This window comes from Phoca vitulina, unplaced genomic scaffold, assembly GCF_004348235.1.
Source record: "Phoca vitulina isolate PV1807 unplaced genomic scaffold, GSC_HSeal_1.0 scaffold26, whole genome shotgun sequence".
Lineage (NCBI taxonomy): Eukaryota > Metazoa > Chordata > Mammalia > Carnivora > Phocidae > Phoca > Phoca vitulina.
Window position 1 is genome coordinate 25,188,049 of NW_022589729.1, and position 19,574 is coordinate 25,207,622.

At 35.7% G+C, this 19,574-nt stretch overlaps 1 protein-coding gene across 4 annotated transcripts in view; it reads right to left on the minus strand.

Annotated features, from left to right (window-relative positions):
* NEK7 (NIMA related kinase 7) overlaps positions 1–19,574 on the minus strand; it is a 167,191-nt gene that overhangs the window by 13,415 nt on the left and 134,202 nt on the right. For all 4 annotated transcript variants that reach the window (XM_032422105.1, XM_032422106.1, XM_032422104.1 and 1 more), the window contains 2 exons: positions 12,561–12,655; positions 8,301–8,414 (listed from right to left, as the gene is read on the minus strand). In XM_032422105.1, coding sequence (XP_032277996.1) covers positions 8,301–8,414; positions 12,561–12,655 — 209 coding nt within the window. The remainder of the gene's footprint in view (positions 1–8,300; positions 8,415–12,560; positions 12,656–19,574) is intronic.

Consider the following 19,574-nt stretch of genomic DNA (forward strand, 5'->3'; position numbering starts at 1 on the left):
CCCATCTTAATCCCTCTGAGACCAATTATGTTATATCAGCCTCCCAGATATACCCAATTTCCATCTACTCAAGGACACATTTTAGCACCCCAAAGTGGGTCTAATACATTAAAGTACACTATATTTTGGAGCTTTAGATATTTATACAAAATGATTAGGCGTATCCAACTTGTACACCAAAGCGTCACTAGTGATTGACTTGGGGGTAAGAGGGAAAAGGGGAAAAAAAAGCAGTCTTACACAGATATAAGGTAGTGTAATGTCTATATTTCACAACTGAAGATCATTCAGTGTGTCTTTTGAAAACTGTGAAAGTCTTACAGAAAGTTACATGGTTTTATAGGATCCCACAGGATATGTGAAATATAGGGCACCGTTTTGGATTTGTGTCTTCAAGGAGCAAGTCCCCAGTGTCACTTCAGAAGCATAAGTGAACAAAGGGCCTACTTAAATATATTTTTTAAACAAAAATGGAACATTCAAAGCTTAAAGATCTAATCTTATATGGCAACTCTAAGTAAGGTGGTCAATTGACATTATAAGTGATATGAATATCTAACTTACTAAACCCATTTTTAAGAAGGAAAATCAAATATTATTAAGTGTTTGAGATAACATCCAATGTTAAGTTAATCTTAATAAATAATGGCACAGTTACATATTTATTATTATAAACAGTCTCGTCTCACTTAGCATTGGATTACATGATTATAAGGAGTACAGAAATATTTGTGAAAACAGATTTAGCGCCAAACATTAATTGTGCCATTTAATTTAACATCTCTCATTTAAATATTCTTGGGATAGTGTATTAGGAAGAATCTTCCAGTACCAATTTAAATAACATTGGTTAATTTCAACTAACAACTCCAGGAATTTATATAGTTCTATTAAAATTTGTGAATCTAGCAACTATAAAGTAGAACTATTTAGACTGCTCAAATAAAAAAGCTTACTAAAGCTTAAACTTCAAAATATGCAAAAATAATCTGTACCTGACACTTTCAGTTTTTCCCTTATATACACAAAGTAGTTCTTTTATGACTAAAACAAAGGTCATGTTTTTGTTACTGACTCAAATTTCATGATAAGCTTCTTTAAACATATTCTGAATTTATTTTTCTTTTAAAGATTTTTATTTATTTGAGAGAGAGAGAGAGTGATAGAGCGCATGAGGCAGGGGGAGGGGCAGCGGCAGGGGGAGGGGCAGCGGCAGGGGGAGGGGCAGTGGCAGAGGGAGAAGCAGGCTCCCCCCTGAGCGGGGAGCCAGACCTGATCCTAAGGCAGACACTTAACTGAGTCACCCAGGTGCCCCAAACATACTCTGAATTTAAATATAAACAAAAATTATGAGGGCGCCTGGGTGGCTCAGTCATTAAGCGTCTGCCTTTGGCTCAGGTCATGATCCCAGGGTCCTGGGATTGAGCCCCACATCGGGCTCCCTGCTCAGCGGGAAGCCTGCTTCTCCCTCTCCCACTCCCCTGCTTGTGTTCCCTCTCTCGCTGTGTCTCTCTCTGTCAAAAAAATAAATAAAATCTTAAAAAAAAAATTATTTATAAATGTTAGGTAGCTGCCTGGGTGATTCAGTCTGACTCTTGATTTCAGCTCCGGTCATGATCTCAGGATCCTGGGATCCAGCCCCACATCTGTTTGTCCCTCTCCCTCTGCTCTTCCCCCGCTCATGCCCTTGCTCTCTAATAAAAAAACAAAATCTTTAAAAAAAAATGTTAGGTAAAAAATTCAGTTATAATTTCTAAATTGTTCATTTAGCAGTCCCCTTTCTTTTTTTTTATTATGTTATGTTAATCACCATACATTACATCATTAGTTTTTGATGTAGTGTTCCATGATTCATTGTTTGCGTATAACACCCAGTGCTCCATGCAGAACGTGCCCTCTTTAATACCCATCACCAGGCTAACCCATCCTCCCACCCCCCCTCCCCTCTAGAACCCTCAGTTTGTTTTTCAGAGTCCATAGTCTCTCATGGTTCGTCTCCCCCTCCGATTTCCCCCCCTTCATTCTTCCCCTCCTGCTATCTTTAAGGGTAACCTTTTGGAAAATAAATTGTATCTTACTAGTAAAATTGTGACAAACTAAACATTTTTTGATTAGCAGATTATGGATCAACATATCTGCTATCTTACTGGACACATATGCAGTGTCTACATACTCTAATATGTAAGAATAATGCTACCCTTCTGCAAATAGCTTCCTCATTCTTTCCTTTCATTATTACATGAGCCCCCAGTTATCACAAGGCAGAGGGAAGGAGATTCCCAGTAAACATCGTGGGTGAGAACAGAGAAAAGGAAGATGAAGGACTGCTAAGTCTAACAGTGGAAAGAAATCATGAAACGCTCACTCACACAACACCTGAGAGTTTACTTCAGGTTGTGTGATCTTGTAGGGTACGCAGTGGGATGCTGTGAGGCGGAGGCGTGCTGGAGTCTACGAGTGGCTCTGGCATTACCTGGCTCTCTATTTGCCCATGTGTGAAATTGGAAGAATGCCACCGCCCTTATTTCTTTAATGGGAAAGTTCTTACGTGGCTTTAAAAAAAAATTGTGATTTCTAAAGTTGAAAAAGAAATCAGTATTCCAATTTTATTTAAAACCATGTAAATATATTTATACTCTACAAGAACCTAAAAATATCTGAAGTCCACTGAGTTCAACTAAAAATTTATTTTTATTATTATTATTTTGTTATTCATATATCATCAAGCATAGAAAAAGCACTGTGCTCTTTAATCCTTATATTTAAAACACTCTGGAAAAATCAATACTTTTCTTGTCCCAAGAATAACAAAAATGGTGCTAGAAATTCTTTTTTTTTTTTTAAGAATTCATATTTCTTCTTCTTTTTTTTTAAGATTTTATTTATTTATTTGAGAGAGAGAGCAAGCTGGAGAGAGAGACAGAGAGAGCACAAGCAGGGGGAGTGGCAGGCAGAGGGAGAAGCAGATTCCCTGCTGAGCAGGGAGCCCGATGTGGGACTCGATCCCAGGACCTTGAGATCATGACCTGAACCAAAGGCAGACGCTTAACGACTGAGCCACCCAGGCGCCCCTAGAAATTCTTAATTAATGCATTTAAGTAAAGCAGCGGGCTGCACCACTAAACTATTTCTGGGAAGGTGGAAAGATAGAACAAAACCCTCCCCTCCTGCCTTCCATTTCTCTTAAAAAAAAAAAAGGTGGGGGGAGATTAAGGTAAAAAGAAGTTTGTTATTTGTGAGGTAAAAGTTTATGAGAGTTCATTCATTCTCCATTAGTTCTTTGATTGGATGTGACCTTTTAGGTTGATATTTAAGAAGATAATTGTGTACTTGAGAAGTAGTCCCAGTCATTGATTTTTAATAAAAACAGATACCTTTCTGTCTGTGAGCTGGAAATATAAAGTGACAAAATGAACACATTTAATGCACAAGAGAAGCATTAAATAATCTGAAAATTGATTACTGGCGCAATAATTCTATTTCCCAAATTACATTTTGGTTTCTCCAGGAATAAAATGAAGATGACCTACTGAATTAGCAAGTTCTCAAAAATATAATTAGAAGACAACCACAGATATTGTGTCCTACAAAAGTTTTTCTTATTTACAATGAACTTAAAATGACCCCTAAACAGATAAGTATCTGCTATGGCAATCAGTTCAGATCAACAAGTACTGCTATAATAAAGCTGACTTCATTGAAGAGCTTTTAACCCTCTCACTAATGCGCTATAGGTGCTGAATTTCTTTTTCACACAAAGCATTGTTTTTTCAAATCCTCAGTTTAATTTCTCTCTATTTTCTCAAACCAAGATCACCCTATTCTCCCCTACTTATTTCCGTTTTTCACTTCCATCTACAAACCCTTGACTCAACTTTTCAGTTTCCATTCAAACTTCTCTGTTCAAATCTAAAATGAAGACAAATCTGCCAAAAACAACCACCAAGGTACAGTTCTGCTCAATCTTTCTCATGTCTTCTCTATTTAAATTAGGAATTTTTTACAATAAATAAAACGTATTGAAAGAGAATCTATATTCTGCAGGATGTTAATGCTCAGATTTTCAAAAAATATGTTGACTAAAAAGGACCCAGTATAGAGTTGCATTCTGTACTTTCTAAATAATTGTCAATATAACTATATACTGGGTTTTTTTTTTCAACTTAAGAGTCATGAGATAATTTAGTGAACAACAGTGAAAATGCATACTTTTTTTTTTTTAAAGATTTTATTTATTTGACAGAGAGAGAGAGCACAAGCGGGGGGAGGGCGGCAGGCAGAGAGAGAGGGAGAAGGAGGCTCCTCAATGAGCAGGGAGCCCGATGCGGGGCTCGATCCCAGGACCCTGGGATCATGACCTGAGCCGAAGGCAGACGCTTAACTGACTGAGCCACCCAGGCGCCCTGAAAATGCATACTTTTGATGACCACTCCTGTGACTCTCAAAGAAATTAAATACTGAAACTGAAGGAAAAAATCTGTTTGTCTTATTTTCCAGTAAATGGACCCTGGGCATTCCGGAAATGACACTGCTTGCTGATCAGAATGGAAAGTCATATAGTGGGTAATATCATTAAAATAAAATTATCATAGCTTCTGCCTTTTTGGGTAATTTTCTACCTTTCCTGAATGGAGAGTTCTTTGGAGAAGTTTCCCTCATTCATTCAATTGCCAAATAATTGGTGCATTTATTTGTTTTTTTCATTTATTACTTTAATCTCACTCTTTCACTTCCTCATTCCCTCAATCAATCACTGAACTTTTTTAATATGCCAGGCCCTAGAGATACACAGATAAAAAGCAGTTACTGTTCCTCAGGGGCAGGAGCTAGACAGGGGTGAGAGAGGTGTGTGTGTGTGTGTGTGTGTGTGCGTGTGTGTGTGTGTGTGTGTAAAGAAACAAGTGCCATGCCGTGTACTGCCAAGGTGTGGGGTCGGGGGGATATGGGGAGAGAAGAAAGGGGAGCAGGATAACTTCATGCAGAAGATGATGCCCAAGCTTTTCTTCGAAGAGAGAAGTTTGCCTGGTAAAGAACAGGGGAAGGGATGTTTCAGAAAGAGGAAACAGCATCCATAAAATCACAGAAATTTATGGAAATTTTAGTAGAACGTATACTGGTAGAATGAGGAAAAGAAGAGGGTCTCCTGAGATCCATAAGTCTGGAGAGATAAGCTTGGATCAGATTACAAGCGGCCTTTTGAGTCATAATTCCTTGTACATAGTAAATGTTCAATAAATGTCGGCTTCACAGATGTTAATTTCACAATCACTAATGATACCAATTTTAATTAAACTTAAGAGATATCTAAGGAAAAATACCTATCTTTTCAACTCAAGATATTTAGGGTTAAGTACAGTAGTTCCCCACTGATATATGGATGAGATCATTACTGGAAAAAGAAAGAATACTGAACACCCAAAGATACTGTCATAAACAAAAATATTTTACTAAGCTACAAAATATACGTATCTTAGTATCATTCATGTACAGCTGACATATTTCAATCTAGAATCCTAATCATTTGTACATAATAACAATAATAGCATAATTCAAAAGGAAAGATTTGACATACAGGCTTATTTCTCCAAAGGACACTATTTCTCATTTTTGGTCTGTAACGCTTAAGTGTATCCATGTTTTTTAGGATATAAGAAATAAAAAAAACTCCCAAGCTTTTAAACTCTGAGTTCTTCTAACTGGAATGACTATACCCAGAAATAAATCTTATAGAGTTCCTTATTCCTATTGATCAAGGCTGGTTGGGGGCATAGCCACTATGTTCATGAAATGTTCCCTTCCAAACCTCTTTGGGCAGTAGCCTTAAAAATTTAGCAGTAGCTAACTCAATTTGATAAGCTTTCAAATAGATATTTAGTGGAACATTAATTTGCTTAAATTTTTTCATTCTTCAAACAGTTACAGAGACTGCTACCATTTTCGCTGTAAAATCGACACTTAGTGAAAGTTTGCTATTTAAAAACTTTATACTTCACTTTTCATTGTTTCCTATCTTCTGCCATGCTAAAAAATCAAATGGCAATTTGAACTTTGAAAAGATTGAAAAAGCTTACTATATAAGGAAATATTTAAGATACCCTTAAAGTATGGCAGCATCAAATCTGTTCAGGTTTTTGCTTCCATAAATTCTGAATAATTATTTTACAAACAGAGTTCCTGCTTAAGGAGAGAAAATATTTATTAGCACATCTGCATTTCAAAGCTCTTGTTCTGAGAACTTTTCTATATAACTGAACAGATTAAAATTAACATTATTAGTCTGTATTTTTCATACCTCGTTTCTTTCATAAGATTTAGTTTCCATGTTTACCTAGTTGTATAGCCTTCTATTTCCCCACAGCACAAGGACAGATTTTTACCAATATGAGGAGCTGCTCCTCATATTGGTAAAAATCCTGTCTTTTTTGGAGAGTACGCCATAGAACATGTTTTGCTTTGTATCTCTTTTCGAAACTGGTAACTCCATAGAGTGAAGTAAAAAGTGGAATCTTATTTTCCTCTCCCAACTCTAAGACCTTCTATCTGGGCCAGACTTTGATATTTGCCCCTTGGCTGAGAATCCGCATATCCAACTTCACACTTAGCTGCAGTGAAGTAGCCCTGCAGGCAGGCCGACTTCAACGAACCACTAGTGGTATCATCATTAAAATCCTGCTGAAGGTCACCATGGTAACCGCCTGCTGAGGCTTCGCTGCTGCACTTGGCATCTCCTAATCAGCTACCATGTGAAATGCAAATTCAGACAGTCTGAAAATTAGTCAAGAAGAATAGGGGATGAGGATGCAGATATGTGAAATATTCATGCGCTTCATGGAAAAAAGAAGACAGCATGAATGACACAACAAAGAGCGGCCCCTGACATTCTTGCCATCATTTTGCATTATTGTTCACACCCTACTGTATTTCCAAGCCTGGAGTTCTGAAGTTGGTTTTGTGAAATGCCATATTTATATTCTATACCCAAAATAGTAATTAAATATGGCTAACATAATAGCATTAACATCAAATAAAGATAATACTTCTAAATTATGGTCACTGCCTTATGAGAGTTTATTTTAATTACCTGAATACAAAGGCTATGAAACAAACAACAACAACAACAACAAAAACCCAGGCACCATTGATTATTAGTATCAAAACCACAGGAAAAAAAAGGTACTTATAACATTCTAGGGCCTCAAGTGCTCTCCATATGGTAAAAATTCTTTAGAGATATTTATTATTCAAGTTACACTGACTCAATTTTCCTTCTATAAGACTCAAACCGATTGCTATTCATTTCAAGATAGAGTGACAAGACTACCTAATAACTGAATGTTATAATTGTTTTATATTTTTCCTTTGCTCCTTGCCATCTCCCTTGGGCAAAAAAATCTGTTGCTCGTGAGAGGGTGAGATGTCCTAACTCAAGACAGTGTTTTCTCTGGGTAGATTCCCCAGTAAGCTTTCCAAAAAGAGTTATGTGAACACATTTAGTTAACCCAAGATACTGCTGTTCTGCCTACCTCCACCTTAAATACTGGCAAAATTAAATACTGGGCTAAAATTGGAGATGTTTTGTTCAATAAAAAACCGTATGTTGGGTAGAGCCAAAACAACTCATTTCAATGGGTTACCAAAGCAAGCAAGGATTCAGACTCAGATTTTAATACAGGAGAGTCTTCTAAAATTTTCAATCCCATCCAATATATGTTTTAACATGTCTGCTAATGATAACCTCAAAACATTTCCCACAGGAATCGGATTACAACAGTGAGGTGGTGACGGGGCAGGCGTGGTCAAGGGAGGGAGGATAGAGCTGAAAGAACGAGGTGGAGAGACACACAGCTAAGAGATGGAAGTTTCACACTTTGGAAAACACGGATGAGAGGGAAGTTCTGCAAAGCAGAAAGTTATAATGGTTGTTCTGAGGCTGTGAGAATGAGGAGTGGCCTTATTAAGAAGGGCACCAGACATGCTGGTCAACTCGAGCTGGGGTCTGAGCATGAATTTTGCCCTTCGCCGTGTTCAGGAGGCTGCAAAGTCAGCTCTCCTTCTCCTCACGCCTAGGAAGTGACCAATTTCACACCACATGCTGTGCTGTGCTCCGCTCCACATTAGGAACTGCAGAGTCAACTCTTTAAACAGTAAGTCTCCCAGAGAAGGGAAACAGAATGAAAAGTGCTATTTCTGCCACCATACTCGTCATTTGTGTTTCTGGACAGAAAAAAAAAATTCTTAATAAAATGCAAACGTTAGCAAAATGAACGACAGACAAACACATGGACTGAAAAATGACTTACTTCCTCTGAATAGTGATCTGAAGGAAGAGGTGGGTAGTCACACTGTTCTATCTTCTTACACAGCGAGTACAAATTCATTTTGTCACCATAGAAAGGACTCTGCAACGCAGCCATCTGTAAAATGCTCCCAATGAAACTGACATAGTTACATGGTAACTTTTAAAGGTGATTTCATCAAGTATATTACACTCGGGTAGAAAATAATTACAAATACTTTAAATAAAGTTATCTGGGCATTTTGATTGTTTTGAGTATTCCTTTCTGAGAATTATTCAGTAAGTTCTAAAAATCTTACTTCAATTTTTGGGGTTTTTTTTCAATATTTAAAATTCCCTAAAAGGGAGAAATGGTTAGCACATATTTACATATACATACATATATATATATATATATATGTATGTATATGACATAAAGTAACATTAAGAAAAAGAACACAGAGTGACGTAAAACTCTTTGTGAATATAATGCCATAAAAACAAGTAATATATCTCATGACTAAACAGACATCGCTGGTATACATCAACCATGCAATGGTCAAAATATCACTAAAATGAAACAGAAATTGAAAATGAATTATAATCTAAGCCATGGTTTAGGGAGTAGAATGTATAGCATTTTATACAACATGACTGTTTCTGTAGGGAAGGGTTATTTTGAGATTAAAAAAGTCTTCTCAATCTGAATGTTATAACTGACCCTCAAGTGGTTTACAATGAACTAGAACTTCTTTTCTTTTGATAATGCCTCAAAAACACTGAATATGTTCAAAAGCTCTCTGAGTCATAGCCGCTATTTCAAGGCATCCGAATGAGATTTCTATGCAGAAAAAAAAAAAAAAAAGACTCAAAGAATGATCAACTTTAAAAAAGACATTATTGAATTTAAATTTATTTTAAGACAAGGTTCTAACTTGACATTTAAAGTGCAAGCAAGTACTGTGGTAAGCAGGGTTACAAACTAAAAAATTCAATTTAAAATGTTCGCATCCTGTTCAAAACCTTCTAAATCTTTGAACCGCAGCGGCAAGAATACAACACGGAGTGCGAGGCTGCCCCAAAGTCAGTCACCCTTTTCTACATGTGCTAATAAGTTTGATTTTGGAAGGACAATGTGTACATTCCCCAGACAGGCAGAGTGTGTGTGAAACACGCTAGTCCATGCTGTGCTACTCAGTGAGCGTCAGTGGGGACAGGACAAGCTGAAAATGGCTCTCATCTGTCTTCTGGTGCTCCAGAAAGAGCTTTAACTCCTTCAGAGCCTTAAACGAGGAGGGGATGGCACTGGAAATCAAACCTGCGAAGTAGCTTGGCATAGTTTTACTTAGCCTACATTTTATATGAAACCTATATAAACCTATATGAAACAACCTCAGGAATGGCTGTTCCACATGAGGAGAGAAAAGTAAAAACAATATAAATGGCCCTAAACATGTAAAACCCTCCATCCGAGAGGAAATTTCTAGAAGAGGAGCTATCAGTAATAAAACATTTTTGTTTTGTTTTGTTTAAAATGCAAGTACACTTTATGACAGAGTATTATAAAGGCCACTTTAAAAAATACACTGTATATATAAACTATAGTCTTTCCATATTTGCAAAAACCCTACGTAAATGTACATATATTCATTATCATATGCTAGGAGTTCATTATAGTACTTTTGTCTCAATACTGCAGAGTGTTAAAAAAAAAAAAAAATCTGAATGTCCCCTAAGGAGTTAAAACAGGAATAGTATATTTTCATGCATCTCCTGCTTTGACAGATGAAAAATGTCAACTGTCCTGTTTTTATTTTCAAGCTTTTGCACTATTCATCTGGTTCATTAGTGCATCTCGATGCTGCCCCTGACAGCTGCTCGCCCTCTCCTCCCAGCAGCTGAATTTTTCAGGCTAATTTGATCCTCCACACTGAGACGATCACTAGAATGATTGACTTGCTCCCTGACCTCCAGGGTCTGACTTTCCTGATTAGTATTCTGGGGGTGTCGGAGGGACGAAAGCCCACTGTCTGTCTTCGGGGCTGGTGGCAGCTCTCTTTTTTTTTGAACTGTAAGCCACCAACCTACAACCCTGTAAGGATGCAATTGCTGCGCTGAACAATAAAGGAAATGTGTAAAACCTACTTTTCCATGTAAAGGTCCATGTAGCAAAAGCACAGCATCTTGATTTTAATTAGTAAAGTCTACTTTGTTGCATATCAATTAAAACTGTACTGCTAGTTTTTTTTTTTTTTTTTTTTGAGGTTTCAGGAATATTTGAAAGTCTAATTTTCTGAGTTTAAAATACATTTTCAAAAAAGCTTCCTACTCCTTCATTGTTAATAGTAAATTCTTGGAGGGATATAATATAAAATGTCCATGAGAGGTTGTGGCCAATTTTTTAAGGCTAAGTTGCTGGGTATTTCTATTAGCACTATATTGAAACATAACTGGAAGGAGATAGAACATAAAGATAAATTAAATCTTTCGAAAAATTTTAGTTCTTCCACATGACTTGCATAGAGGAACTGAGAAAATTCACTGAGATGAAAACTAATGTTATCATGATAAATACTTTAACTCAAAATCATCCATAACACATAAAACTCATGGATGTAGGAGTGTCCAAAGAAATAATTTCTATTTTGGTGATCATTTTAAATACACATAAAAATGGGACACTGCCTCTCAAAGGCAAATCCAGAATGTGAAGAATTATTTCAGTTTAGACATAAGAATCCAGTTGCCCTAAAAGAATTTGCAAACTTCTCAAAAAACATTTATTACCTTAACTGAACTTTTTCTTTTTCATTGCTAAATTTCATCTTGTTAGTGCAAATCAATTTGCTGTTTACTTTTAGGTGTTTAAAGGAAAATGCCACTTTGATAATATTAGACTATGGCCTGAGGAACCTAATGTTACCTAAATAAATATGAAATATTTAAAAATGTACAAAGTGACTTTTAAACATTATAGTAATTTAATATAATCAAATCAATTCTTTTCAGCATTGTATCAAATTAGTAACAGAATGTAATATAGGGAGCATAATCTCTTTTAATCTCATGTGCATACCTAAAAACATGTTTTGTCATATCACTAATTCATAAAAATTATCCTACAGATGTTATTTAAGAACACTTTAAAAGTGGCCATTAGTGACTTTACTAGCAAGAACAAAATAAATAATCTCAGGTTCCTTAAATTAAGGAAATCTGTAAACCATAATATAATAATTAAAGATCATGATACACATTAAAAAAAAAAAAAAAAAAACCCTTCTAATGCTCTACTTCCAAGTAATGGTTGGGGAATTAAAATAGCTGATCTCATGATATATTTCATTTAAGTCAGGAGGATAAGAAACACAAAATATAGAGTAAGAAATACCTTGGTTTCTATCTATCCACTTTAGATTTCTTTTGTATACATTAAAACATGAAAATGATTCCATGTATTATTTTCCTTCATTTTATTTTATAGTTACTCAGATGCAGACTAACCTTTAATTAGCAGCTCTGACTTAAAGCCTGTATCACCAGGAAAATTACCATTGGATTAAAAAATAAATTTACATAAGTCACTAGTCGTGAGTGCTTTTTGATACCATTACTCTATAACATGGATGTAAAATGTGCTTTTATATAATATGCCTTTTTTTCTACCCATCCAAATTACCACACTGAAATATTTGTTAGAGGATATACCTAGATGATTCCATTTTCCTTTGATAAATTATCACCAGTAGAACAGGAGAGAGAGAATTTCACTAAGCTTTACCAATACAACTGTTACTCATGGAAGTGAAATTAAGTGGTAACCTAGAAAAATTATCTATTTACCTACTATCCTTGAAGCTAAATTACTCTATGTAAGAGCAAAAGAAATATTGAAAAAGATATTTACCATGCTTTCATGTTTTAAATCCATTCCATTATACCTCTCCTGCTATGCATGGATAAGCAAGTTATTTTACAAATGTTCAAATGTACATTTTTATAAATAAGATATGCAGGATAACATCATATTAATATTAAAAACATTTTTAAAAATAAAATTCTCACTAAAAGGAAACAATTTAAAAATATTAAGAAGTAAATATGCAGGAATGTATAGTTACCATTACAAAAGCAGTTACTAAGTCAAGAAATTAACCCTTCCTAATTAAAAAGCTAATTCTTAAACAGCATCCAGAAAAAAATAAGTGTATACTATAAGGACAGAGGAAATATATTACAGTAACTAAAGATACATCAATATGTGGACTTTATCAACATTACCTACCTCATATAGTAGACAACCAAGAGACCAGATGTCAGATTTGAAGTTGTATCCATTTTCATGTATTCTCTCTGGAGACATGTAATAAGGTGTACCCACTGCAAAAAAACAAACCAAACAAAACAAGAGGAGTATAAAAATGAAGATGCAGCTGTGGTAAGAAATTTTACACACAATATTCTAGATTAAAATATGTCACCAAAATCATTCATTTAGAATCAGGAAATTGTTTTTGTGAATACTTAAAACTATTTAATTTCTTCTATTCCCTGACCCTTAAGCAGCACATCGACATCCATCCTATATTAAAAAGGGTGTGGTGAGTTTGTGGTGAGTTAAACTTTTGATTGATTCAGGGAGAATCTCGGGAGCTTAACTAAAGGAAAAACAAGGAATTCTAACATGAAAATCTACTTAAGTGATTCACATTGGCTTCATTTCTTTATTTTGAAAAAATATGGCTTGCATATCCCAAGCAATTAAGCATGATCATATAATCATTTACTTAAATATAAACATTAATTTATAACAATTCGGTAGTGTGTATAAATAAACCATGCTCATTAGCTTTAACAGAAGCATTCCTTAGAACACAGTCGTAGCTCTTAAAATTAAGAGTGATATAATCATTAACCTTCCATATCCTACTTACTACCATTTTAGAAAGAATACAACAGAGTTTTGTACATCAAAGGGTTATATAATAACATATGTTAAAGGTCAGTGACATTCTGGAAAAATGTCTGAGTAATACTACTGAGACTCTTTTAAAGACAAGATACTCTAGATAATTTTTATTTTTGTTTCTTTTGATGTGCTTATACTTGTTTCCCTTTTTTATGGCCATTTTAGAAAAGGCTAACATAATAAATGATAACGTAATAAATTAATATTTATTAAATATTTTAAAATAGGCAAAGCATGTATGTTATATTTTGAAGGGTAAAAACACTTAAGTGGCTTTCAACGTGAATATCTTAAAATTTCAAATTTAGATGGCTACTTCACCACCATTAGCCTAAGACTTTTTGCCAAATAGACAAAGTTTGAGAACAGTATTTTGGAATTTTACTTGCTTGAGGCAAAACCTACCAAGACTATGCTGCTACTCACAGAGAGAAGGACGTTCTCCTTTTTCTATTAATTTTCAAGAACTCCCCAGATATTTAGTGTAAATCTTAATGAGACTGTAACTCCCAGTACTGAACTGCGAACAGGAAGAGTCACACCAATAATCAAAGCATTATCCTCAACGGCAGGACTCAGTTTTCCAAAAGAATAAGGTTGTAACCTAATAGTTGTGTATGAAAACTAGACTGTGCTGAAGGTGAAAACATCATGAACCGTGTATTCACAAGAAATCCCATCTATATTGGAACCCATTTTTACTAATAACGGGGACAGTCCTAGTCAGAATGTATAAAAGAGAAGTATTTATGGAAGTGAAGAAGTGAAGAAAGAACAGGCACACAGGAGGATAAAATAAATTTAAATAAAATATGAACTATTCACGTAGGCAATTAGTAAGACAAACCTTAAGAAACAAATTATTTCAGTGTAGCATTTACTTTGAAGATGGGTAAATCTGCCAATCCCTGTCAGGGTCAGAAAAGCCAAGAAACTTTCAGAAATAGCTAGGATTTTAAACAATCTGAACTGTTACTGGGTAAAATAAACACAAGCTCTCTAGCTTTGGGAGTTCCAACCACTTCCCTTGTAGTTTGCATACACGACACCGATTACTGGAGGTATTTACACCCTTTCTCCATTTAAGGAAGGGTGGTGGGTACAGCTGGAATAGTCAGGGGGCTCTGCACAGGCTCTTGGTTTCAGGACATAAAGCAAGTGACTGGCAGTGAGGAATGTGCAGAGAGAGGCTTCACGGAATCCACAGGGGGCAACTGAAAACACTGAGGCTTGAAGGTTCAGAGTTTACCAAAAGCAAAGGTAATTTTAACCAGTAGCTCTGGGAAACCTGCTGATACATTAGGGGTTTGATATGAGTGTGAAAGATTGATGATAGGGAAAAAGAAGAACAAATGCTAGCATTTTACAGAGATTAGCCCCAGCATAACACCTTAACTGCAACACAACTGAACTCATGGATGACCCCAAGTGAAGGAAGCAGAGGAAAAGAATGATTAGGAATTCCACTAAGCTAAACTTATAACGTAAAAAATTTTAATGTGAAGAAAAGCCTTTTCTAGTGAGCTGCTAGAGGTCATTACAAAGAGGGGTTAACGCTGCTACTGTAAACTCAGACACTGATTCTTCTTCATATTATAAATAACAAACTTCCTTATGCTAAATATGCATATTTTATTTTAATATTTAAATTATACAAATCTTGAATGTATATTAAAATATAAATCTAAGGATGCTACTCACCTTTTTGACTGACACATTTCCAAAAGAGTCATTATGTAGGAAAAGGAGAAAGTTTGTATCCTGCACTACAATTATTAATTGGATCGATTCATAATTAACTGCTGAGCGCAGCGTAAGAGGGAGTTTCCACTTGCTCCCTCTTACATGATCCCTAAAGTGCGCCTCCGCTGTGGACACGGGCTCTTCGGCTGACTGACACGGAGCAGAGAGGTTGAGCCCCATCACATAAACGGGCTCGTCCTTCCTCTCTACCTAGTACAGAGGTCGAAAAGTTTAAATTGCTCAGGAAAATCTGAAATACATTTAAATGCAGTGATAGGTCTGCCACATTTCAAACTTAATGGATATATAATTATTTCCTAAAAGTTTTTTTTTAAATCCACGACAGCTGTGTCTATTATTACTACTGCCTCAAGAATGTTGTGACTTCTTTTAACAGCTGTACAAGAAAAGGGAGAGTTGTACAGTGATATGATTAGACATTAAAACAATCACGCAAATTACTATGTACTGAGGGGCATGGAGACGGCAGGTTGCGTAATTTCACTAATCTTTCGAGAATTTATGGCTGTAGCTAAAATGGGAATGTATTTTACTATAGCAGATATTTATGCCATTTTAACCTCCTGATATGCATGAAAGTGAGTAAGAAATGGATGATAACATCATAAAAAAACAGAGAAAGAATGATATCAGGGGAAAATTGCTAACAACTGAAAATGCTATCTGACCTTTCTTTAAAATATACTGACAATCATTCAAATATAAACAAATTTTAATTGCATTAATCGACTTATTCTAGCTATATGAGAAAAGTTTTACACTGTGTATACTCTATTAACAACAAATACATTCTAAAATTTATCCTGAACAAAAAGAAGATTGATTTTCAGAAGTTCTACATTATGTTTAAGAGAGTCAAAAAATTCTGCTAACATGCTATTAAGGAATATATGACTAAATTAATTAATAACTTCCCTTTTATCAGAACAAGTCATATGCAGACTTTTTTCAACATTCAGTAGCACAATTTCTGCAAAGACTTGAATTGAGAAAAACAATAGCACTACCGAGGCATCTGTTTATATGGTTAGAGTGGGTTACTGGTTTTTTTGTTTCATTTTGTTTGTTTTAAACAAGGAAGGCAGAGCAAAACCAGTCAAAGGTCAAACACTGTTTCACATCTTACCTCACTAACTAAGACCACTTAACTTCTCTTTTTGTTCACTTTCCTCACCTCTAAGATGCAGGGATGAGAAAGAGGAGATGATTTCTGACATCATTTTGCTCTAAATTCTGCAGCACTCATAAAAACCCTATAAAAATCCATATGGAAAGTGAAATGGAAAGAAGTAATATATTCCTTTTTAAAACTATTACATAAGACAGCTGAGCGAAGTGTTTTAAGTCAGAGAGTACAAACAAGCAAATTCAGTTTAGAAATGTTGCTTTTTCTCTCTTAGAATTAAAGCAAACTGCAGAAAAGAAGCTTTGAACCTGCCTTGTTGGGAACTTTAAAAGGACATGAGTCACCTTATACCTCAGTTTGATTTAAAAAAAAAAAAATACAGATACACACAACTTCGGGGAATAAGAATTAATTTTCATTCTCTCCTTCATACTCTTCAGTCCAGAAATAATGTTGGCAGACTTCAAAGAGAGAAGCCCAATGTATTTAATTTTAAGGAGTATTATCTAAGGTTAATACAGAATGGCTGAGCGGTAGACTAATATTTTTTCTGCAAAAGACAATTCTAAAATAAAATTTGTCATATTTTAAATGCACCTGATGACATTTAAGAGCTTTAATAATGCGGAGGGAGAAAAACCCAGGAAATTGTATTGTTATTGTTAGTCGGCTCTAGGCACTGTGTTAAATGCATTGCATGTATTATCTGGCTGAACTTTTAACAAATGTTTAGCGGGTCCCTACTACAGGGCACACACTGTTCTAGGTGCTGGGGAGATAGAAGTAAACAGATTAAGTCCTGACCTCATGGGGCTCATGCACTAGTGCAATGAGGACTACTATTTAGCCTCAGGAGATGTTACTACTGTTACCTTGTTTTAGTGTCCAAATCTTTTTTTTTTAAAGATTTTATTTATGTATTTGACAGAGCGAGACACAGTGAGAGAGGGAACACAAGCAGGGGGAGAGGGAGAGGGAGAGGGAGAAGCAGGCTTCCCACTGAACAGGGAGCCCGATGCGGGGCTCGATCCCAGCACCCTGGGATCATGACCTGAGCCGAAGGCAGACGCTTAACGACTGAGCCACCCAGGCGCCCCTCTACTGTTACTTTGTTTTAGAGAAGAGGCTTTGGGAGTTCAGCTAATTTGCCAGAGATCACAAAATGGGTAAATTGTGGACTTAGAATTCAAACCAGGTAGTTCTGTCCCTTGCATTTAAATAGACGGTTATTCCATTAAAACTCTCCACTGTGAAATATAACTAAACAATAACAACAACAATAACAAAATTCTGTATCCTTCCAAATTAGGAAACAGAGAAATCTTCTAAAAGTCAGGATGTACATATGAAAAGCCAGGAATAAGGGCCTGGGCTCAATGGGCTCCATGTGGAAATTATGCTCTTTGCAGCTACTCTGATTGTTTTAAATACATACTCGTTACAGTTGACAGAGAGGTTAAATGTGCACAGTTTAAAATTAGATAATAGCTTCTTCCTGGAGCCATTACTTAAGTCTAGAAAGGGCTGAAAGTTAAAAATAAATCAGTGCAAGTAGCCTATCGCACTGACTGAACACATGCTGCCCTTTCCGGCCCCAACCCACCTTGGACTATGACGGGGAATAAGCCAAAGAAAGCTCCACAGAGAGGTGCTAGGGAAAGGTGTGGGGAAAACCAGTATGTGACCACAGGTGGCACTTGGCACCAAAAATGAAACTGTTTTAATGCCTGGTTCAGGAACACTAATTTCCCAAGTTGAAATCAGAAGCTATATCACACTTGGAAATAGTGTGGGGAACATGAATTGTACACTCAAGAGACTCCGGTGTGAAAATGCTGATATCTGGTTTGAGTGACGGCCATGTATTTACTCTTCTGGTAATATCACAAAATCTGAGAACCATTTGTCTCATTGTGTAAGGTAAAGAGGGTTCAAACAATCTTATAACAACAACAAAAACAACAATTTCCCCCCAAGGGGTTTCAAATATTATCTAGCACAAGGATCAGTATCAGAGAGTCCTAGTTTTTTTTTGTTTTTTTTTAATCTATGCCATTTTCAGGATGTACAACAAACACACGTAATAGCTAAAGTCACACACGTATATGCAAAAAGAAAATTCTCCATCTTTCCTCTTCGGGGGGACATTATGAAAACCAGTAAAATGGAAATTGAAACATTATTAATCTAACTACTCTCATTTGTTTTTCTCCTTTCCAGCAGTCAGACAGGAAACACTTCATTGTGTATAATAAATGCAACTCTGATGCAAATAGATTTGCTTAAATAGCAGCTAACTACCCCCAATTACTTATATACACCTTTGGAGTATATAATGTGTTTAGATTTTATAGAAGATTAGCTTTTCTAATTAAGTACTGTTAAGATTACTTTTTATCTCCTATATTCTAGTCCGTGAAGGAGTAAGCCACTCAAGAAGCAGGACTGGAACTGAGGAGAGAAGTCCCTTGAGAATTAAATAAACTTTTGTTAAAACACACACACACACACATAAAACAAAACAAAAAAGTGCCAATAAACTAACAATAACGACAGAGAGAACTTGTCTGCAAAATCTGTATTATGCCAAGTATGGTATATTCTTCCCTAAAAAGCAAATGTATATCACAATGCAATAAAACACCTACGAAGTTTATAATAAAAATGTGAAATTTTAATGTCAAAGTATCTGTCCAAAAAAGAAAGTGCTTAGTTTAATGCAAACTTTCATTAAACCTGACTTTTAAACAACTTCACCTTATGAAGTCTTTAAAGGAGGACAGAACAAACTCTCCATAAAGTCTACTTAAATAGTGGTAAGCAAAATTCTGGCCCCCATAACCTTTGCCCTCTGGTGCCATACCAGTATATGTTATGTTACCTGGCGAAAGTGACTTTGCAGATGTAAGACTACGGGTTTTAAAATAGAGATTATCCTAGATTATCAGAGGGAAGGGGTAGGAGAGATTTGAAGTGTGAGAGGAATTCTACCCACCATTGTTGGCTGTAGAGATGGAAAAAAAGGATTTAAGCCACTAAATTTATGGTAGTTTATTAGGACAGTAATAGAAAACAAATACAAATGTGTTAATGATTCATGCATTGCATGGGAGAATGGAACATTCAATTCAATGTGCTGAGAACCAGTTATGTACCAAGAACTACACCAGGCAATGGGGGGCTAAAGAGAGAAGCATATATGGTTTGAAAAATGTTTGACCCCTAAAAGCTTACTGGATTATTTTGGGATGGGATGAGTTATGTTTTGGGGAGTTTTTTTTAGAGGGGGAGGGAAGTAGGAGAAGCCAATACATTTACCATAAGAAGAGTAAAAGAATAAATTGTGGTCTTTTGTAATTTAAATGAATTCTGGCTTGTTCATTAATTGATATGACACTAATCTAGGTAACCAAACTACCTTAATGTTGAATTAGAGATAT